This window comes from Podarcis filfolensis (genome assembly GCF_964270895.1).
Source record: "Podarcis filfolensis genome assembly, chromosome: 14".
In the NCBI taxonomy this organism is placed as follows: Eukaryota; Metazoa; Chordata; class Lepidosauria; order Squamata; family Lacertidae; genus Podarcis; species Podarcis filfolensis.
Genome location: NC_139616.1, coordinates 435,712 through 458,473, shown reverse-complemented (window position 1 = coordinate 458,473; position 22,762 = coordinate 435,712). Strand labels below are relative to the sequence as shown.

Genomic DNA, 22,762 nt, shown 5'->3' with positions numbered 1-22,762 from the left:
TAATCTAACCTTGAGGATACCAGAGCATAGACAACAGCAGTTATGCTCTCCCTGTCCAGATAGGGACGTAGATGGTCCACCAGCCAAAGCTGATGGAAGGCACTCTGGGCCACTGAGGCCACCTGAGCCTTGAGCGACAGCAAAGGATCCAGGAGGACCCCCAGGCTATGAATCTGCTCCTTCAGAGGAAACGTAACCCCATCAAGAGCAGGCGACCTCCCACCCATCTGGTCTAGGGAACCCCCCACCAACAGAGCCTCAGTCTTATTTGGATTGGGCTTCTGTTTCTTGGCTCTCATCCAGTCCACTACCAAGACTGGTCCAGCACTTCCACTGCCTCACCTGCAGATGTCAAGGAGAAATAGAGCTGAGTGTCATCAGCGTACTGCTGACAACGTACTCCGATCCTGCGGATAACCCCACCCAGCGGTTTCATGGAGATGTTAAACAACATGGGGGATAGGATTGAGCCCTGCAGAAGCCTACATTGAAGGTTCAACAGGGCTGAAAAGCACTCCCCAAGTAACACCCTCTGGGAACGACCATCCAAGTAGGACTGGAACCACTGCAAAGCGGTGCCACCCATCCCTAGTTCAGAGAGTCGCTCCAGATACCATGGTCAATGGTACTGAAAGCTGCTGAGAGGTCAAGAAGAATTAACACGGACATGTTTCCCTTGTCTGTCTCTCGATAGAGGTCATCATTCAGCGTGACCAAAGCAGTTTCTGTGACAAAACCAGGCCAAACCCCAATTGAAATGGATCCAGAAAATCAATTTCTTCCCAAAGTGCCTGGATCTGGTCTGCGACCACTCACTCCAGAACCAGGAAAGGGAGATTAGCAACTGGTCAGTCTTATGGTGTTATGTTCCATTTTTGGCCTTCATTGTTTAAAAACAATTAAGAACATCTAAAAACAGCCACACAGCTTTAAGATTAATTTCCAGGTTGCTGGAGGAACAGTACCCGCTGCCGTCAAATGCCTGGGTGAACAGGAATGCTTTGAAATCCTGGCTGAATGTTAATAAGGAAAAAGCTGGGACATACCATGCCTGGGAAAGCCTCATTCCACAAATGAGGAGCCACCACTGAAAAGGCCCCATCACTGTTCAACGCCAACCAGTCACTAAGGCTGCAGGCAGATGTCTTTCTCTGCCTTTCCATTAAAAAAAGATAAAGCTAAAGGACCCCTGACAAGTCAAGTCCAGTCGCAGACGACTCTGGGGTTGTGGCGCTCATCTCGCTTTATAGGCTGCGTTTGTCCGCAGACAGTTTTTCCAGGTCATGTGGCCAGCATGACTAAGCCACTTCTGGCAAACCAGAGCAGCTCATCGAAACGCCATTTACCTTCCCGCCGGAGTGGTACCTATTTATCTACTTGCACTTTGATGTGCTTTCGAACAGCTAGATGGGCAGGAACTGGGACTGGGCAACGGGAGCTCACCCTGTCGCAGGGATTCGAATCATCGACCTTCTGATCGGCAAGCCCAAGAGGCTCAGTGGTTTAAACCACAGCGCCACCCGCGTCCACTGAAAGCTTCTTTGTCTTGGCATCCTTACCTGTCCTGCCAATGCCAGCACTGCAATGCACCACAATAGGTGGCCCACCAGGATGGCCTTTGTAGCGTGGCCCCAAGGCACTGACAGCCACCCTCTGCTGATGTTTGACAGCCCCCAGGAAGTCGATGAGAGTTGCTGCTGAGGTCGGGACACCATAGTCAGGCCAGCTCACATACTGGAAGTGGGTCACCAGTCGCCTCTCGCGGCTCTGCGGAGGGAAGAATGGCGGAAAGGGGAGAAAGGAATGGACCCCACTCTTGCCTGTCCCTTCTCTTATGCCTGTCCCTTTACCTGGACATGCCCCCCCCCCATTTCTCACCCCTCTTCTCCTTAGATCAGCAGTGATTGCTTCCTGGAAGGGTCACAATTACTTCACAGGTTGACATAAGCAACAGGCCCCAACTGTATACGCATAATGGGAACCCCAAGTAAATATATTTGAAAGTGTTTGTTTGTTTGTTTGTTTATTATTTATTTTAATGCATTCCTATCCCACCTTTTCCTCCAAGGAGTTCAAGGTGGCATACATGGTTCTCCCTCTCCTCATTTAACCCCCACAACAACCCTGTGAGGCAGGTTAGGCTGAAAGTGAGTGACTGGCCCAAGGTCACCCAGTGAGATTAACTGCAGAGCGGGGATTTGAACCTGCGTCTTCCAGGTCTTAGAGCAGCACTCTAACTGCTAAGTCACACTGACTCTCTATGGAGACAATGGCTGCTGAGCAATCAGGGCTCTATTAAATGTTCTCTGTGCACTCAGGCAAAGGCTCTTGTGCTGGCTGACCACAGAAAAGGCAGAATCAAAGGTGCAAAATAAGTGAAAGCACCCAACTTTTCAGTATTTATTCAGAATGCAGAACCTGGCCTTCCTTGCTGCTGAATTCAGGCTAATTTGGCCCAGAATTCTGAGAGGCCTTTCATAAAGTGCGTATGCTGTGCCCTCGGCCTCCCAGTGACACTTGCGAGTAGGCCCAACAGTTGACTGTCCACAAGGCGTTTTACTCTGCTTTATCAGTAGGAATATTCTCCAGCTGGATACACTGCAGATTCACTGCAGATTCACTGATCAACATATCTAATGTTCACAACGTCCAACATGAATCAGACATTACACACATTGTCCATTTATAGAGTTCCCTGTGTCTGTATTAGGAACACAAACATTCTCAGGATAGTCTGTCCAGGATTCCAGGCAGGGAGGAGTCTCTCCCAACCCTGCCTGGAGTGATTGAACCTGGGAGCTTTTGCTTGCAAAACAGATGCTCTGCCACTCAGCTATGGCCCTTCTCACCAGGAGCAAGTTGCTCCCTAGCAGCCCGCCTTGGTGCTGGGACAACCGACCTGCCTTGTCTTGTGGGGCTCTTCCTCAGGACCAGAACACAATACTGCCTTAGGCAGTGTTTCTCAAACTTGGGTCTCCAGCTGTTGTTGTACTACCATCACCCCTGACCACTGGTGCTGCTAGCTAGGGATCATGGGAGTTGTAGTGTAACAATAGCTGAAGACTCAAGTTTGAGAAATACTTAGAGAAATTTGTGGTTACCTCAAAGTTGTAGATCTCCAGAATGGTTTTCTTGTAATGGTTGAGGTTCTCTATTCCCAGATTGGTGACCGTCAGGTTTCCATAGCAAGTCTGGAAGTCTTTCTCCAATGGCCAGTATTGGCCACACTTCCGTCTGCCTCCTTCTTCCAGCCTTGAACACAAGAAAGGGAAGTTGAAGGGCTAACCGATTTAATCAGAAGCCCACACTGAAGAAAGACTCCATGTTTCCTGTGAATGACATCTGCATATCTACCAGGCCAAGTTCAAGCAGTTTGCAGAGGGTCCCTTCCAACTTTACAGTTCAAGGATTTGATGGTTCTATGAAATTTGTGTGTGTGCTTTTGAGTAATCCTGGTGTATATTTTGCTCTAGGAGGCTTAGTTTGGTCATAATCGAGTGTACACTTCTAGAGTTAATGCTAAATACATTGATTCTGGTCAAGGAGCCACCATGAACATTTCTGTCCTGGGTTTTTTAGCCTTGTCTACCCACAGAGCCTAGGACTTGCCGATCAGAAGGTCAGCGGTTCGAATCCCCACGACGGGGTGAGCTCCTGTTGCTCGGTCCCTGCTCCTGCCCACCTAGCAGTTCAAAAGCACGTCAAAGTGCAAGTAGATAAATAGGTACCGCTCCGGCGTTTTTGTGCGCTGCTCTGGTTCGCCAGAAGTGGCTTAGTCATGCTGGCCACATGACCCAGAAGCTGTACGCTGGCTCCCTTGGCCAGCAAAGCGAGATGAGCGCCGAAATCCCAGAGTCGGTCACAACTGGACCTAATGGTCAGGGGTCCCCTTTACCTTTACCTACCCATGTCCTATCTGAAGCCAAAGGGGCACATTGGTTGCCAGATGTGAATTTTTGTCAGTTCTCCCACCCATTACTTAGTTTATTGTAGATTTTGATTCCTGAATGTTTTAAAGCATCCTTTTTTACTGATGACTTTATTGTTTTTTCTCTTTGTAAACCGCTCTGAGGATTTTCTTTCTTTTCTTTTTAACAATCAAGCCATGTATAAACTTCATGAAATAAATAAGTAAGTGGGCACCTGAACCTCTGAGCCCACAAATGGCAGGTGGTCAGTTAGTGGGGCACCTGTGCCTCTCCCAGTTCCAAGGCAGAGTGCAGGTGCAGAAAGAAGGTGTGGCTCTGCCTGAACACTCACCTCGTAGTCATGACTATCACCAGCACATTTTGCTCCCACACCATGCGCCAGAAGTCACCATATGTGTTCTCTAACGGCCCTGAAGAGAAGCAGCAGCACACACAGACACAGATTAAGAAGGGAAAGGAACTGAAGGCCTCCAATTTCTCCTCTGAGGAGTTCCAGGTGATGCAGATGTTCTCCCTCCCCTCATTCATCTTCCCAGCAGCCCTGTGAGGTAGACAAGGCTGAGAGAAGATGGCTGGCCCAAGGTCTTCTGCCAGGCTCCATGGTTGTGTGGGGATGCAAACCATGGTTTCCCAGGTCCCATCTGAAGCCACTAGACCTCATTTAAAGGTTTAACGTAAGGATTCATTCTCCCTGGCATTTCCCCTTCAAAGGACTCTCAGCTCATGAAGCTTTGCTGCCAGCCAGAGAGCCCTGGACTGGGCGGAACAACAGCCTGGCTTGCTAAAACCCAGCTTCAGACAACTCCTCAACCCATGGTTAACTTGCTAAATGCATTCCCACCAAATAAGTACCGTAAGATGTGGTGAGAAAACTGCGGCAACAGTCATCGTCTTAGGGGGCTTTTCCAAAGTATTGCAAGACGCCCATGGGCAAAAGGGTGCCCTGCTGGAATCCTTGAACTCCAGCTCCCATCACCCCCAGCCCACATGACCTATGATGGGATGATGGGCGTTGTAGTCCAGCAACATCTGGAGGCCCGCTGCTTCCCCAACCTCTGGTTCAAGCCTATTGGCCAAGAGAGCTAAAACTGAAGCTCTCACCTTGGGAGGTCCTGGATGGTGATGGGACAGGGGGGACCTGTGGCCCTCCAAATGTCACTGGACTACAGCTCTCATCATCCCTGACCGCTGGCCATGTTGGTTTGGTGCTAATGGGAGTTGGAAGTGTTGAATGGTTTATTTAAATATTAAGGTTCATTATTGTTTCACAAGATGTGTATCTCTTTAAAGGCCAGAGTAAATATCATGACCTAGTTTTATAGCTGTGAAGCAGTATAGCAGGTGCTGTTGAGTTGTGTTAATTAAGCTGTGTCAGCAATTGGGTATAGTATATAAAGAGGAGCATGTACCTCTCTCACTACCCTGGTGAATGGGTCATACTTATAGATTTAATGTAAGAGGAGTTTTTGTTTTTGTAATTAAAGCCAAGCAAAATATATTTTTGCGTTTCTTCATTGTTTCCTGAACGTGTGGTCTCCCCAGCACACTTTCTGCAGTGCAATTAATCTGCTAAATATGCAACAGGAAGTTCAACCACATCTGGAGGGCCACATGTTCCCTATCTCTGCATTGAGATGCTGGGGGCACAGCTAGCTCCATTGAGGAGCTGGACAGGGGAGTGGTGGGCTGGGTAGTGCTGCCTGTCCTGGAATACCAGTTACTGGGGATCCCAAGCACATGAGGAAGTGCTGGATCAGCTCCAGGGCCCATCTAACCCAGCACCCTGTTCTCCCAGAATCCTCTGGGAAACCTGCAAGCAGGATTGGAGCACAAGAGCCCTCTCCCCCTCCTGAGGTTTCCAGCAACTGGATCCAAAAACATTATTCCCTCTGGCCAGGGCAGCAGAGCAGAGCACCTCTTCCATGAATTTGTCCAGCCCCCTTTTGAAGCCAGCTGGCGAGGGGGTCATCACTGCCTTCTGCAGCAGTAAGTTCCTACAGGTTACCTATGCACTATATGAAGAAGGACTTTCTTTTACCTGTCCTTAATTTTCTAACATTCAGATTCCTTGGTTGTCTATGACTGTTACGAGAGAGGAGAGGGGGGAAATTCTCTATTCACTTTCTCTATGCCATGCCTCATTTTATAAGCTTCTCTCGCAACACCTCTTACTGGCCTTTCTTCTAAACTAAGAAGTCCCAAATGCTGCCAGCTTTCCTCATGGTGGAGTCACTCCATCTCATGATCCTTTCACTTGCCCTCTTCTGCATGTCTCCAAACTCCACAATATCCATTTTTAGGTGGCGTGACCAGAACTGTACACAGCAAAGCTCTGAACACCTTGGAGTGGGGGGCAGAACTCACTGGAAAGGCACCCTAGGAAGGTGCAGAGAGGCCTCACCTCAGAAGGGATATTGTAGGGATGGAAAAGGTTCAGCAAAGGGCCGCCAAAAAGATCAAGGAGAATGGAGAAATCCCTTTGAGAAGAAAGATTACATCTGGGACATTTTAGTTCAGGAAAAATTCTGAGCAAGGTATACAATGGCAGGTGCATAAGGTTATGCATGGGGAAAGCAGAAAAATAGTTTATTTATCCTAATGTTAGAACTTGGAGGCAGCCAATGAAGCTGAACGATGGAAACACAGTGCCAAACCATGGAATTCCATGAAATGATGTTGGATTATTGTTTATCTCTTCAAAAATTCTATAAATAAAATTAATAATAAAAAGGAATTCGCTCTCACAAGAGGCCGTGATGGCTCCCAACTTGGGTGGTTTTAAAAGGCGATCAGACAGATTCATGGAAGAGAACAGCAATCAGCGGCTCCTGTCTGCAAAGCCTTCTGCTGCCTCCATGGCCAAAAGGAGCAGGCCTCTGCGTGCCGGTTCCTGGGACTCACCAGCCAGGAGAGTGATGTCGCACTCCAGTCCTGCTCCTGAGCTTCCAAGGGGCATCTGGTCGGCCACCATAAGAAGCAGGACACTGGATTAGGCGGGACTTTCGTCTGATCCAGCCAGGCTCTTCTAATTTGAATCTCAGCTTGTGATGGAAAGTGCCACCGCTGCTTCCTCTGCAACACGGTCTCTGCAGGAATGCAGTGGCTGCCTGCCCACCCACCCTGCTCCCCTGGCCAGATCACCACCCCAAACACCGATGTGCCCAGGGCCTCCCTACCTTGGGTGCCAATGTATGCATTCCTCTGCTTGTAGCCATCCATGAAACTGGCGTTGATGTAATCTGTCAGCTGGAGAGACGCAACAGGAAAGGTCACCCTGACAGATAGGCCAAAGCAGTGACACCCAAGCAGAGGCACACCATAACACCCTTGGGGGGCGCATGAGTATGTGCAGGGGAGAAAAAGGGGGGGCAACAGCCCATGGCTTTCCTCCTGCACCACTGCATGCCAAAGGCTAAATTGGGCCCAATTCTACGCAGGAAGGAGAAATGCTCCAGAGGGAGGGTTGGAGGGAAACCCGCAGCGATTTAGGGGGTACCCAGGGAGAGGAGAGGGAGGAGAAGTTTTGTTGCACCATCTAAAATGCTTTTGCTAGTGGAGCTGCTTGGTTCGAGACAGTCTGTTGTCTATGAATACATGAACTGGATTAAAAAGCTGCCTTCTTTCAGGCAGAACCTGGTTGGCCCTGTAACCAAGGGCACTTGACTCAGACTGGCAGCGGCTGTTGAGGAAGAGAACATCTTTCATCTCACCTGATGGTTCTTCTATCTGGAGATGCTGGGGATTGAACCTGGGACCTTTTACATGCAAAGCAGCTGCTCTACCACTAAGTTCTGAGCCCTTGCCCTAAGCTGTTGTTGGTGTAGCACAATATCATCTCTCTGAATGACAGCCCTTCCCCATTAGCTACTTCCTGACTCTGCATACTGCTTCTGGAGGGTTGCCTGGAAATGTAGAACTCATGTAAATGAACATGAGAGCGGTGAGACCTGGCTGAATTCCCCACTCAGTCACAAAGCTCACAAGGCGATCTTGGGCTCATTGCTGTTCATCTGCTTCACCATCCTGACAGAGTTTAATGGCGGTGGAACCAAACACTAAGTAAGCTGTCCAGAATTCCTTGGACAACACAAACGTGGAAGAGAAATGTCTTTAAAAAACAGGGGTGCCGTTTCCACAAATGTCATCTGCTCACATTGATTGCAAGCACAGAATTTGTGGGAGGGTTTTTTGAGGGTGGGAAGCATGGCACAAGAACCCCAATTTCTGGCTTGCATTTACTTTGAATAATGATATGCATTTTTCAAACTTTCTGCATGAAGAAACTGACCTCTCTGCTCTGAGTCAGTGCAGACAATAGCACTCTCCCAAACTTGGTGCCCCCCAGATGATCTTTGGTTCCAGCTCCCATCAGCCCCAGCCAGCAGGACCACTTAGGAAGCATGATGGGAGTTGTAGCCCAGCATCCTGTCTTATTGGAATGTGTTCTATGTGGGGCTACCTTTGAAGGTGGCTTGGAAACTGCAGTTGGTGCAAAAATTGGGGGCCAGGCTGCTCACTGGAGCACAAAATACCAAAATAATAATAATAATAATAATAATAATAATAATAATAATAATAATAATAATAATTAATAAATTTATTATTTATACCCCACACATCTGGCTGGGTCTCTTCAGCCACTCTGGGCAGCTTCCAACAAAATATTAAACTTTTATTAGTAGTCCATCAAACATTAAAAGCTTCCCTAAACAGGGCTACCTTCAGATGTGTTCTAAAAATCTGGTAGTTGTTTATATCTTTGACATCTGATGGGAGGGTGTTCCACAGGGCGGGTGCCACTACCGAGGAGGCCCCCTGCAACTTGGTTTCTCCCAGTGAGGGAACCGCCAGAAGGCCCTCGGCGCTGGACCTCAGTGTCCGGGCAGAATGATGGGTGTGGAGATGCTCCTTCAAGCCAAGCCTGACTGCACTGGCTCCCAATTCAGAGTGCTGGTTTTGACCTATGGAGCCTTCTGCTGCTCATGAACCCAATACCTCCAAGACTGATTCTCCCCCTATGAACTGGCCCAGACCTTGGGATCATTATGCAAGGCCCTTCTTCACCCGCCCCCTTGGCGGGAGGCTGGCACCCCAAGAATAGGCCTTTTCAGTGGTGGCTCCCTGCTTGTGGAATGCTCTCCCTGGGTCAGCTTTTTCTCCAGGTCTTTGGCTCTTTAATAATCTCTGGCCTCCTTTACTTTGTAGGCCGTTTGAATTCTATGTTTTAAAATCAGGATTGACCTTTACTATTGTGCGTTTTATTCATTTAGATTTTGTAAGTTAGTTTGAGTTACCCTTGGGGGGAAAAGAGTGATCAATAAATATAGCCAATAAATACCAGAGGGAACCAGATTGTGGAAGGCTGAGCTAGACCGACAGTCCGATTCAATACAAGGCAGCTTTGCAGAGCCAAAACTCTCAGCCAGCTTACCTCTGGATAGCTGAATTGCTTGGACAGCTTCACCCTCGTTTGGTCAAGGCATGGCACATCCCCATATCTGTTCTTCTCCTGGTTGAAGGGAGACCTGTGGCAAGCAAGAGCAGGCACAGTGAGTGCAACACAAGGAGATGGGGAACCTGGCCTTGTGGGGCCTCTGGATTAAAGAAGACACACACACACACAAACTCAGGGACATACAAGGAAGCTGAGTGTTGGAAGATTTAGGACGGATAAAAGGGAAGTCCTTCCTCAGGCAAGAGGCAGTGGAGGCCGTCTGTCTAGGCAGCTTTAAAAGAGGATTTGACAAATCCTTGGAGGAGAGGCTATTGGGGGCCACAGTGGCTCTGCCCCGCCTCCGCAAGGCTTCTCAATGGCAGTTGCTGAAGACCACAGGAGGGGAGGGCTGCTCTTGGGCTCAAATCCTGCTTGTGGGTTTCCCCCAGAGAGGCATCTGGCTGGACACTGTGAGAACAGGAGGTTGGACGTGATGGGCCGTGGAGCTGAACCGCCAGGCTCCTCTTATGTTCTTCAATATGGATCTCTTGGAGAGCTTAATTCCTGTGCACATTGCCGCATGGGATAAATTTCCCCAGTGTACCTGAAAAATGACAGGATACACCCTGACACTGACCACAGTCAAGAGCTGGTTTGATTGTTCTCTGAGCCAACCACCTGGTGCTCTGCAGGCCACAAACAAGGCTACAAGTGATTGCCAAAGATTTTTTTTTTTTATATGACTGACAATATGGACTTAGTTGATATTTGGAGAATTAGAAGCCCTATGGGAAGAGAGGGAACCTTCTTCTCTGAGGCCAAAATGACATGGACAAGAATTGACCAAATTTGGGTAACTAGAGGGCTGGTTCCAAAGACCAGAAAGGTGGAAATCTGCCCTAAAATCTGCTCCGACCATAATGCTGTGAAGATAGAAATGAAACTAACACCATCTGGTTCCTTCAGATGGAGGATGAATGACACATTGTTTAGGAATGAAGAAGTGACTAAGAAGGCCCAAAAAACTTTGAGAGACTATTTTGAGATAAATATGAATACCACAGTAGAAAAAAGAGTAATTTGGGATGCAAGTAAAGCGGTCATGAGAGGATTTTTGATACAACAGAATGCGATCCAAAAGAGAGCCCAAAATGAGAAAAAAGATAAGATCTTGGAGAAAATAAAGGAAGGACAGAAGAAACTGAGAGCGAAGCCAAAATCGCAGGAGATTCTGAAAGAGATAAAGTTACATCAAGTACAATATATGAAAATGATAAATCAGGAAATAGAATGGAAAATTAAACAGATGAGACAAAAGACATTTGAATCGGCAAATAAATGTGGAAAACTATTGGCTTGGCAAATGAAAAAAAGACAGAAACTTAACACTATTACAAATTTGGAAGTAGAAGGGAAGAATATACAGAATCCAGTGGAGATTAGAAAATGTTTTCAGAGGTATTTTAAACAACTATATACACAGGAAACTCAAATGGACATAGACAGTTTTTTGAAAATAAATGGGCTTCTCTCAAGAAAACAAGTTAATGTTGAATTACAAAATAACCGAGCAAGAGATAGAAGGGGCCATCCAGAATATACAATTGGGTAAATCCCCAGGACCGGACAGTTTGACTTCAAGATACTACAGAACCTTGAAAGAATGGATAATACAGCCTTTAAAGGAAGTGTGTAATGAAATATTGGAAGGGAAAAAGGCACCAGAGTCGTGGAAGGATGCTTATATTACACTTATACCGAAAACAGAGTCTGAGAAGACACAGCTTAAGAATTACCGCCCCATATCTTTGCTTAACGTGGATTATAAAATTTTTGTAGACATTTTGGCTAAGAGACTAAAAAAGGTATTAGTAGAAGAAATTCATAAAGACCAAGCTGGCTTTCTCCCAGGTAGACACTTATCTGACAACACGAGGAACATAATTCATATTTTAGAAAAGTTAGAAGTGAATATTAATACTAAAGCAGTTTTGATATTCGTGGACGTGGAGAAAGCCTTTGATAATATTTCCTGGAGTTTTATGAAGAAAAATTTACAGGGGATGGGGGTTGGTCAAGGGTTTGAAAACGGTATAGGGGCAATTTATTCAGAACAAAAGGCTAAATTAATTGTGAATAATGTAGTGACGGAAGAATTTAAGATAGAGAAAGGAACACGACAAGGTTGCCCAATCTCTCCATTGCTTTTTATATCGGTCCTGGAAGTTCTTTTAAACATGATTAGAAGGGACCAAACAGTTAAAGGCATACAAGTTGGGGCTAAACAGTACAAACTGAAAGCATTTGCTGATGATTTGGTATTGACACTACAGGAGCCAGAATCTAGTACTAAAAGGGTACTGGAATTGATTCAAGAATTTGGACAAGTAGCGGGATTTAAGTTGAATAAGATGAAAACCAAAGTCCTAGAGAAAAATTTAACAGTGATGGAGAGAGAAAGGTTTCAGAAGGAGACAGGGTTAACATTGGTTAAGAAAGTGAAATACCTAGGGGTTATTTATGACTGTCAAGAATGTGAATCTGTTTAACTATGAAAAATGTTGGATGGAAGTGAAAAAGGATTTAGAAATATGGTCAAACTTGAAGCTATCATTGCTAGGCCGAATTGCTGCGATAAAGATGAATGTATTGCCAAGGATGTTGTTTTTGTTTCAAACACTGCAAATATTAGATAAAATGGAGTGTTTCAAGAAGTGGCAGAGAGATATCTCTAGATTTGTCTGGCAGGGCAAGAAACCTCGAATAAAATTTAAGATATTAACTGACGCTAAGGAAAGAGGTGGATTTGCCCTGCCAGACTTAAAACTTTATTATGAATCAGCCGCTTTTTGCTGGCTGAGAGAATGGATGCTTCTTGAGAACACTGATGTGTTGGACTTAGAAGGCTTTAATAATGTCTTTGGGTGGCATGCATATCTGTGGTATGATAAGGTCAAAGCACATAAAGCGTTTAAAAACCATATTGTCAGAAAAGCACTGTTTAATGTTTGGATAAGATATAAGGATTTGCTTGAGAATAAAACCCCAAGGAGACTTCTGGGTTAGCGCGAACGGCTAATGGCGGATTCCCTCTGAGCTCCGGAGGGAATCGGCTCTACAGGAGTTGGGTCTTGCCGCTGCGGCGACGCGGGGACCCTTAGAAATCACAGGCGCGGAAGCCTGTGAACCTGGTGACTCGGCGGGCACCATTTGCGCCCCCCCGACCTGCGAAGGAGCCTTTTTAAAGGCTTCGGAACGGGGGACGGGGTGAGCGGCGCGGTGCTGAGAGTCAACTGCTTCTCCTGTGGAGTGAAGCCGCGAGCCATGGTCGGAGGGCGCTGACTTCTTCTTGTGAACACTCGGACCCTAAAAGTAACAACCCGTGAGTAGTACGGAAATTGGACTTTTTAAGGAAATTTTCTTTGGAATTTGGAACGATCGGGGAAGGCGCAAACAGGAAGTCCGCCTCCCTGCCTTGTAAAAAATCTAAAGCAAGGGCTAGTTAACTAAGGTCGAGAGAATTTCTTCTTCTCTAGTGGACAAAAGATATTAATTTCACGATTTGGCGATACAAGTATAAGTAATTGTACTGGAGGATAAGAGTTAATCTTGAGAGTTGAAGTGCCACCCCCCCCCCGGACCCGGGAGCGACTCATGAGAGAGCCTGTTGAGGAGATATAGAGGAGTTTGACAGCTGTCAAAATTAGCTGTCAAAAAGGAAAAAGAGAACTTGTTTCTGCTGTCTCTGCTGGATATATTTGCTGCAACTTGGTTATATTTTGTTGAAAATAAGTAAGAACTGATACAAATTAACCTGACTTTTGGATTTTAACTGGAAAGAATACTAAGTTACCAAAATCCCTCTAGAGGGGGATTTGGGATACTACAAGAATGGCTGGAAGAGGGAAAATTCAGGCTGGGCTGGACAGAGTATTTGTTCTCCTGGGAAAGTTACAAGGCCAAATTGATGTTCTGGCTACAAATGTAACAACTTTGAACTTAACAGTAAATAACATTACGGAATTTGATAAGGACTTGACTCAGGAAGCCCATGCAGCTGGACAAAAAGAGAGCTTTGAGAATCTTGAAAGTGTGGAGAAAGAGACATATGTTGTTTCTGAGGAGAAGGAAGGAGGAGCTGTAATTTTGCAAATGACAAAGGAGAGCCAGAGGCCTGATATCATGCTCACAAAGGAAAACAAGAAATCAAACCAGAGGCCTGACAGGATGACTACAAAGGAAAATAAGTATTGGATGATGAAATTCCGGTTTGAATTGGCAACTGAAGAATGGAGAGATCTCCTTATGTGGAGACCTGAAGACCTATGGATTACAAATCTGATTAAAGTGGAAGCTGGAGTTTTTGTGACAATTGGACTTTTGGACCCTGCTTTTAAGTATGGAGGTCTGGCTGGAAGAAATATGGACCTTATTGGGACAGAGCTCCTCCGAGATTTGGAGTTTAATATCAAGGACTATCAAAAAAACCGGCAGAGAGGAACTGAGAGAGAATTAAGAGCCTCGGACGTGAGATCTCCAGGCTGATAGAAGATTAAGACTGATGGACATTTGTTGGGGATCGAAACCGGGAAAGGGGGTGGTGGGGTTTGAGAATCCAAAGGGTGTATAATTATGATCTGTTTTATTTTTTTTTTGTTTGGTTATTAATATGAAAATTGGGAAATTCATGGAATGGAATTTGAGTCGACTTTAGAAAAAGGTTTGTGTATTGAGGTACAAATATTGAGGTCTATAAGTCAAAATTGGTTTTTTTAAAAAAAATGAATTAAATATAAAAAGGTTATAAATTGGGGATAGGAACTTGTTGAACAAACAATTTGAATTGGAATACAAGAAGGGGAGGTGTGGGGAAGTCAGGGAAATATGGTAATAAAAATATGGAATTGTAAATTTCATGTGTTTTTAATTTTTTTCTTTTTTGTTTCTTTCGTCTTTTTTGATTTTTTTTGTATTGAATGTGAAAAATCTTAATAAATATTTCATTAAAAAAAGAGAATAAAACCCCAAGGTGGCTGTCACCAATGGAAGCGAAGGCTCAGAAAAAGCTCAATATGGAGGCTAAATGGCCGAAATATTGGGAAATTTTGGAACAAGAGGGAGACAGATTAAAACTGCAGAGTTTTGAAAAATTAAAAAATAGAGTGCGAGATTGGCTTCATTATTATCATTATCATTATTATTATTATATTATTATCATTATTATTACCTGGGCATGGTCGGCCAATTGGTGCAAAAGAAGGACAGAACTTTCTTTATGTATGCCACAACAGCAGCAAGAATACTTATTGCAAAGTATTGGAAGACACAAGATCTACCCACTCTGGAAGAATGGCAGATGAAGGTGATAGACTATATGGAACTGGCGGAAATGACTGGCAGAATCCGAGACCAGGGAGAAGAGTCGGTGGAGGAAGATTGGAAGAAATTTAAAGACTATCTACAGAAACACTGTAAAATTAATGAATGTTAGAATGATGTTGGAATGAATCTATGTGATTTTAGCAAAAATGTAACAAAGATTTAAGAAAAATAGACTGTTAATTAGTGAAAGGAGGGAAAGTAAACTTATATTAAGATCAAGATAAATTTTCAGGATAAAAATTTGAAGAGAGGGAAAGGATTTGCTGAAATGGATAATTGACTTAGAATACAAAAAAGGGAGGTGTGAGGAGGTCAGGGAAACAAGCAAATGAAAGACAAGTTATGGGAAGGTTCGATTTGTTTTTGTTTTCTTTCTTCTTCTTTTTTAATTGTTTCTATTTTTCTGTTTTTTATTGTGATGTGTTGTTTTGCTATTGTTTAATCTGGTGTTTCTTCTTTTTTCTTTTTGTAACCTTAAAACTTCAATAAATACTATTTCTTTAAAAAAATACAAGTGAAGACCTAAGAAATGTTGCAGAAATTGGATGAAACTGGACATTGGGTGGGGCAAGGAAAGGGGAGTTTCTCTTCCCAAGACTGCGGAATCCTATGGGTGCTCCCCTGGCAAGGGGCACCAGGAGCAATCACCCTCCCCCTTCTGCCACACCTCTTGCCCCCAGTGCCACACTTGAACCCTTACAAGGAGAAGGCAAATGTTCCTGCCGGGCTCCTGCGCCGGATGCCTTCGTACTCCTCATAGATGCCCCGCTTCTGCTTCTGGGTGACGTGCTCCAGCACCTCCTGCACCGTCATGGCCTTTGGCCCCGGCGTGTGCACCGAGCCGTTGTCCCGGGGGGATGCCAGTGGCACCAGAATCAGCTCATCAAGGGGGTCCGGGTGGCCGTTCTGCTGTGGGAGGAACCTGCAGTTCCAGCTGAGGGGATCTAGTTTGAGGGATCCGCCCAGGTACTCGGGGAGACACTCTTGGGGCAGGTGCTCCTTCAGCTCAGACATCTTCACCATCTGGACCTACAAGAGAGGGGGCAGGTGGAAAGGGAGGCACAGCAAAACATGAACCCTCCGCTGCACTCTGTGTGGGGCTGCCCTGGAAGGCGAGTTGGACACAACTAAACAACAACAACAAAATGCAGCAGTCAGGTGATGGCATTGCTTGCCAGTTTGTTTCCAGGCCCAATTCAAGGTGCTCAGGTGGGTGTTTAAAGCCATAAATTACTCAGCCCCCCTGCCCCCCCGCATACCTGAAAACTGCCTCCTCCCCCACAAAACCTCCTACAAGGTGCTGAGATTGACAGAGGGGGCTCTTCTAGTTGTTTCCTCATCCTCACAGGCACAGTGGGGAGGGGAGACTGGGAGAGAGCCTTCTCTGAGGTGGCCCCTAAGTTGTGGGAGACCCTTCCCACAGAGGTGCACCTGGCACCTTCATTACATACCACATTTTTCGCTCCATAAGACAAACTTTTTCCCTCCTAAAAAGTAAGGGGAAATGTGTGGGCGTCTTATGGAGCGAATGCAGGCAGGAGGCTCTGCTCAGCGCTCCCTTTAAAGAGCCGCGTGGAGCGTTTGTTTAAAAGCCCCCAAGATCCACACGCACGCTCCGCGTGGCTCTATAAAGGGAGTGCGGCTCTTGGGGGCTTTTCCCTGAGGAGGGAGAAGGGACTGACAGGCTGTCCTCTGTCCCTTCCCACACCTCCCGGAAAAGCCAGCAAGAGCCGCTGCCAGGCTCTGCTCAGCGCTTCCTTGTAAGGGCTCCCTTTCGTCCCTCATCCCGCTTTGCTGGGAAGCCAGCAGAAGAGGCGCTGCACAGCTCTTGCTCTTGCTCTGCTGGCTTCTCAGTGAAGCGGGAGGAGGGACGGAAGGGTTTAAAGCAAGAAAAGTGAGAGCCGCTTACATGCTCTGCACAGAATATATTTTTTTCTTGCTTCCCCCCTCTAAAAACTAGGTGCGTCTCATGGAGCGAAAAATACGGTAGCTTCCGGCGAACACTGAAGATGCACCTCTTTATCTTGGCTTGTGACACTTGAGGTGCATATTTTTGGATCCCCCCTTATTTCAGCTATTGCAAGTTGTTTTAAACTGTTTTTAATACTGTGATTTGATTGTTGCAACTTGCCCTAGGAGCTTAGGGGAAAGGGCGGACAATAACTAATAACAACAGTAATAGTAACAACAGTAGCAGTAGGAAGAAGAAGGAGGAGGAGGAGCAGCACGGTGGAGATGGTGAACAGTGGAGGCCCACTCACCCTTTCCCGGAGTTTCTCTTTAAGCAGCAGGCTGATGATGGAGTATGGAACTCGGAACCACATAGGAGCACCCACAATGAATACCTTCTTGAGACGGGCTGGGAAGGCTCCCTGAGAAGAGGCAGGGAAGAACAGTTTGGAGGAGGAAATTTATGTTTCTGAATCGCTATCAGCATTATCCATGACAGGGAGCCACTTGACGCACACACGAGGTTTCTGGAGAAGCCTATTGATGGCTATGGCCCAACAGCTCTGCCCTGCCTGACCTATAGACAGAGAAAGCGATGCCTGTGAGGACCAGCTGCTGAGCATCGCAAGGGGACAGAATTGTGATCTTGCGCTCCAGCCCTGCTTGCGGACTTCCCCCAGAGAGGCATCTGGCTGGCCACTGGATGGGCCACAGGGACCTGATCCAGCAGGTGCTTCTTATGAGGCAGAGGCCAATTGTTTATGTTTTTTTCCAGAGTCAGCCCAAGACATCTGGCTGCCTCAGGCAAAGGACCAAATCAAATTTGCCTGCCATGTGCAGAATCTGAAACTTACCTCAGGTGTATCCTCTAGCACACCTGAGGGGAGCAGGCCGCTTTACCGAGGGGAGGGGGCCAACAAGCCGCACCACCATACGACTCTGTCTTCCCAAGGAGATGGATTGCCGTGGGCTCAGCTGCTCCCCTCCAGCAGCTGCTGCCTGAAGTGTCAAAGGCTCACTCAGCCTTATTGCAGGACTATAACTCACTCTAGTCTGACTTAAGAGTAAGCCCACTGAAATTAATGGGCACAACTTAGTCTCCTTAACTGCAATCGGTCTACCCTGAGAAGAACTTAGTTGGAGACAGCCATATAACATTTCAGCCAACACCTCAAAGTGCTGGTCCAATAGGAAGGATTTCCACAGGTGTCTCGGAAAGTCGGGTAACTGGCTTGAGCGCCAGCAGCCAAACGGGAATCAATCTGGATTGTGAGCAAGACAGCAACACCCTCTTGCCAACCTTTTTGCTTTCTCCTCCTGTGGCCAACAGAGGGAGACCCAAGTATATGCAAAGATGGCAAAGTGAGGTTTCAGGGCTCCACAGAAGATGAAGAGAAACCTGGAAGGCAATTTTGCAGTCCCTTTGCAACTCCTCCCTCCCTGGCAAACCAACAAGAGAATTTTGTTGGGGGGAGGTTGTGGTTATTGTCACTGCTTTACATGCAGAGAAAAGTTCCCTCCCCAACAGCATTTCCAGGTGTGGCCGGGAGAGAGTCCAGTCTGAAACCCTGGAAAGCTGCTGTCGGTCAGTGTAGGCAATACTGAGCTAGATGGAACAATGGTTTGACTCAGTAAAAGGCCGTTGCTCTTTGCATTTTTGTTGTGAAACAATGAACTAAATAAAAAGGAATCCTAACAGGGGGTGGGGAGAGAACACATTTCCGCTGCACGGTCTTCCTATTCGGGCTTAAGGGACAGAGAGAGTTTCCATGACATAGGCTCCGATTTCGAACAAGCACTCCACTGCTCCAGGGTAATTAACTGACTCACTTTTAATTGGATGAACATATTTATGGAACCTCAAATGCTCTTTTTTATTTATATTAGTTTAATTTTGTTTTTGTTTTTTGTTTTTTTAAAAAGGTCAATTAAATAGAGGAAATGGTTGCTTCTGACTTTTCTGGGAAATGGCTTCAAATGCCTTGACTGAACCGCAGGGACTGCTGTCATCCTGTCCAAGGTGATGACCTCTTTGGTTCTGCATTTGTGTTCCATATCCGTGATTTGCCAATTCACCAGCATCTCATCAGCCAGTTGGTGGATTGTGTTCCATGTTAGCCCCACTCAGACTAGACCCATTTAAAAATGACAGGCATGACTGTTCAATAGGCCTAGTCTGGGTACAGCCTTTATTGGATACATCCCCAGTGCTTTAGGCCTTAGTGGATAAACTTGCTTAAATTAAGTACAGTGGTACCTTGGTTCTCGAACTTAATCTATTCCGAAGTCCATTCGACTCCCAAAATGGTTTGAAAACCAAGATGAGGCTTCCGATTGACTGCAGGAGCTTCCTGCACTCAATCGGATGCCACGGAAGCTACATTGGATGCTCGGCTTCTGAAAAATGTTCACAAACCGGAGCACTCACTTCCGGGTTTGTGGTGTTCGGGAGCCGATTTGTTTAGGAGCCTAGCTGTTCGACTACCAAGGTACCTGTGATGGGACGTTGAGCTGCTTGTGCGTAAAGTTCCTAGTCCCTCAGTGTTTGGCTAAGTCCACAAACCACTGTCTGTAACGGAGCTCCATAAGCATGGCACCGTCAGTCCTGGCAGAATCCGACAGTGGGCGTTTACGGAATTTCTTCCAGCATAACAGCTCCTTAACGGAAACACGTCTTCTGGACTCTCTACGTGACAATTTCCGGCGAGGAGTGGGTGTCCCTATAGGAGGTCCTGAAACCTCCTCGCTGTTCTCGCTGGAATTGTCTCTGAGCCATTCTTCTGACTCGCTTTCCCTTGGAGCTCTTTCTCGCCGCCTGCTGGTTCCCTCCTCCGCTGATAAGTCTCTCTCAACCTCTGGGAGCCCTTGCACCACCGGTTCTTCCGATGACAGTTCCCTGACATCCACCTCCCCTCCAGGGCCCCCTCCACCCCCTCCCCTCCCTTCCTCTGCTGGAGGCGAGGGAGCAAAACCCCTGAAAGAACTTCCCTCATCTTCCGAAGTCTCGAACATTTTCCTCCACCGGTTGCTGTTTCGGGTTTCTAAGTACTCATCCTCCTCGGAATCTATTCCTTCTTCCCACTCAGACCCCGTGAATCCTTCCAATTCCTCCTCCTCGTCGGTGGTGCCAAAGTACTCCCTCCGGAACCTCGCTACTGACTGAGGTTTCCTGGGGAACCTTTGATGGAACGCTTCGATCAAGACCTCGTCATTGACTTCCTCTGCCGTCACCCAGGTGTTTTCTGACTCCGGTTCCCCTTCCCACGCTACCAAATACTCCACCTGATTACCCTTCCACCTGGAGCCGAGGATTTCCGCCACATGGTTGCTGCTTTCCCTCTCTTCTAAGACTGGTCCCTGTGGAGAAACCCCTTCTTTCCCCCCCCTATACGGTGACAGTAATGACCTGTGGAATACTGGGTGCAGTTTCATGTGGTTCGGTAACCGGAGTCTGAAAGCTACGGGCTTAACCTGTTGAATGACCTCAAATGGTCCCAATCTTTTGGGTCTCAATTTCTTGCAACCCCCCTTGAACGGCAGTCCTTGGGTGGACAGCCACACCTGATCCCCCACCCTTATGGTTTCACCTTCCCTTCTGTTCTTGTCTGCCTGCTTCTTATATTGTTCTTTGGCCCTTTCTAAGTTGAGTTGGAGTTGACGATGGATCGCTTCCATTTCTTCTACAAAAAGTTCTGCGGCTGCGACGCTCCATCTCTCCCCTCCTCCCCCTGGAAATGCCCTGGGGTGGCACCCATAATTAGCCAAAAAGGGGCTCATCCCGGTGGACACATTCTCCGCATTATTGTAGGCAAATTCCGCCAGCGCCAACTTTTCCACCCAATCGTTCTCTCTGTCATTGACATAACACCTCAGGTATTGTTGGAGGATACCGTTTGCTCTTTCCGCCTGCCCGTTGGTTTCTGGGTGCCGGGCAGTCGAAAAATTGACCTCCACGTGCAGTAAGCTCATGAGCTTCCTCCAGAACCTGGACGTGAATTGTTTGCCCCGCTCTGAGACCACCCTCAAGGGGGCGCCATGCAGTCTAAAAATATGTTCTACAAACAATTTAGCTGTCTCTTCCGCCGTGACTGCATGTGAGCAAGCTACAAAGTGGCCCATCTTAGTTAACAGGTCTACTACTACCAGTATGGCGGTTTTCCCCTTGGATTTCGGCAGATCAGTCATAAAATCTATCGATACCGCCTCCCATGGCCTCTCTGGTGTGGGCAACGGTTCTAACAACCCCGCCGGCGCCCGCCTTTCTCCCTTGGCTCGCTGGCATTGGTCACACCCTCTTACATACTCCCTTACATCTTCCCTCACCCTGGGCCACCAAAATTCCCTGGAAACCAACCACATGGTTTTGTGTTGCCCAAAATGCCCTGCTGTAGGGCTGTCGTGCATCTGTTTGAGTACTCTCCCTCTCAATTCCCCTTCGGGTATATATAGTGCCCCTTTGTAATACAATGCCCCATTTCTTTCTTCAAAACCTCCGGAGTTTTCTCCCTCCCTCCTTAGACCTTGGAGCTTATTCTGGGCGTATTCATCATTCTGCGTCTCCTCTACCAGTTCCCTTTGCCCCACCAACGCCGCCCCACACACCCAGCGGTCCTCTGGGATGATATGTCTCTCTTCGGGTGCTCCCTCCCCCTCCAAATACTCTGGTTTGCGTGAGAGAGCGTCTGCCCTGATGTTTTCTGGGCCTGGCACATAGCAAATTTCAAAATAAAATTTGGAGAACTCCTGTGCCCATCTCACTTGCCGTTGGTTGAGCACTCGTGCCGTTCTCCAGTACTCTAAATTCTTGTGGTCCGTGCATACTTGCACCTTGTGTTGTGCACCAATTAGTAAGTGTCTCCATTTCCGGAACGCTTCGTGAATGGCGAGTAGTTCTCGGTCATATACCGTGTAGTTCCTCTCGGATTTGTTTAACTTCCGCGAGAAGAAGGCACACGGTCTCCACTCCGACTTATCCTTCCCCGGCTGAAGAAGCACCGCCCCCACCGCCCGGTCTGATGCGTCAGTTTCCACTCTCATGGGTTTTTGTAAATCCACGTGCAGGAGCTGTTCTTCCGAAGCGAAGGCCTTTTTCAATTCTTCGAATGCTTGCTCCGCTTCTGCCGTCCAAACAAATTTCTTCTTGCTGCTGAGACAGTCCGTGATGGGAGCCGTTAAATGGGCAAAGTTCTTGATGAACTTCCGATAAAAGTTCCCAAACCCTAAGAATCTTTGCACATCTTTTTTCGTTTTCGGTGTCTTCCATTCCAGTACCGCCTGGACCTTGCCTGGATCCATGGCTAATCCCTTGTCTGACAAGCGGTACCCCAGGAATTCCACCTCCTTGGTGTGAAACTGACACTTCTCTAATTTCACCCACAGTTGGTTTGCTTGCAGTCGGCTCAACACTTCTCTGACGTCCTTTACATGCTGCTCCTCATTCTCTGAATAGACTAATACGTCATCTAGGAAGGCCACACAATTCTTGTAGAGCAGAGGTCCCAGGACGTGGTTCATGAACGATTGAAAACATGCTGAGCCTGCTTGTAATCCAAAGGGCATAACGAGATATTTGAAAGCCCCTAGAGGGGTGAACATTGTTGTCTTCCATTCATCCCCCTTCCTTATCCGTATCAGGTTGTATGCCCCCCTTAGGTCCAGTTTAGTGAAAAATTTTCCCTTCCTCACCCGGGTCAAAATGTCATCAATCCTGGGCATGGGGAAAGCCACTGGTTCCGACACTGCATTTATGCTCCGGAAGTCCACTACAAGTCTAGGTTTATCCGTGTTTTTTTTGTCCACAAAAAACACTGGGCTGCCCCCCACCGCTCTGGACTCTCTGATGAAACCTCTCTTCAGGTTTTTGTCAATAAACTCCCTCAACTCCTGCATTTCCCTGTCTGACATGGCATACAGCTTGCCCACAGGGAGCTGGGCTCCAGGGACTAGATTGATCTGGCAGTCAAAGGGTCTATGCGGTGGTAGTTTGTCTGCTTCCCTTTCGCTGAAGACATTGCTCAGGTCAGCGTATTGTTTGGGCACCTTTCCTTTGTCCGTTACTTCTGTTCCT

At 47.0% G+C, this 22,762-nt stretch overlaps 1 protein-coding gene across 2 annotated transcripts in view; it reads right to left on the bottom strand.

Annotated features, from left to right (window-relative positions):
- The window catches only part of PTPN9 (protein tyrosine phosphatase non-receptor type 9), an 84,354-nt gene that overhangs the window by 14,968 nt on the left and 46,624 nt on the right, over positions 1–22,762 (bottom strand). For both annotated transcript variants that reach the window (XM_083586611.1, XM_083586612.1), the window contains 7 exons: positions 17,007–17,117; positions 15,446–15,774; positions 9,361–9,454; positions 7,106–7,175; positions 4,261–4,339; positions 3,102–3,252; positions 1,560–1,767 (listed from right to left, as the gene is read on the bottom strand). In XM_083586611.1, the coding sequence (XP_083442737.1) occupies positions 1,560–1,767; positions 3,102–3,252; positions 4,261–4,339; positions 7,106–7,175; positions 9,361–9,454; positions 15,446–15,774; positions 17,007–17,117 (1,042 nt within the window). The remainder of the gene's footprint in view (positions 1–1,559; positions 1,768–3,101; positions 3,253–4,260; positions 4,340–7,105; positions 7,176–9,360; positions 9,455–15,445; positions 15,775–17,006; positions 17,118–22,762) is intronic.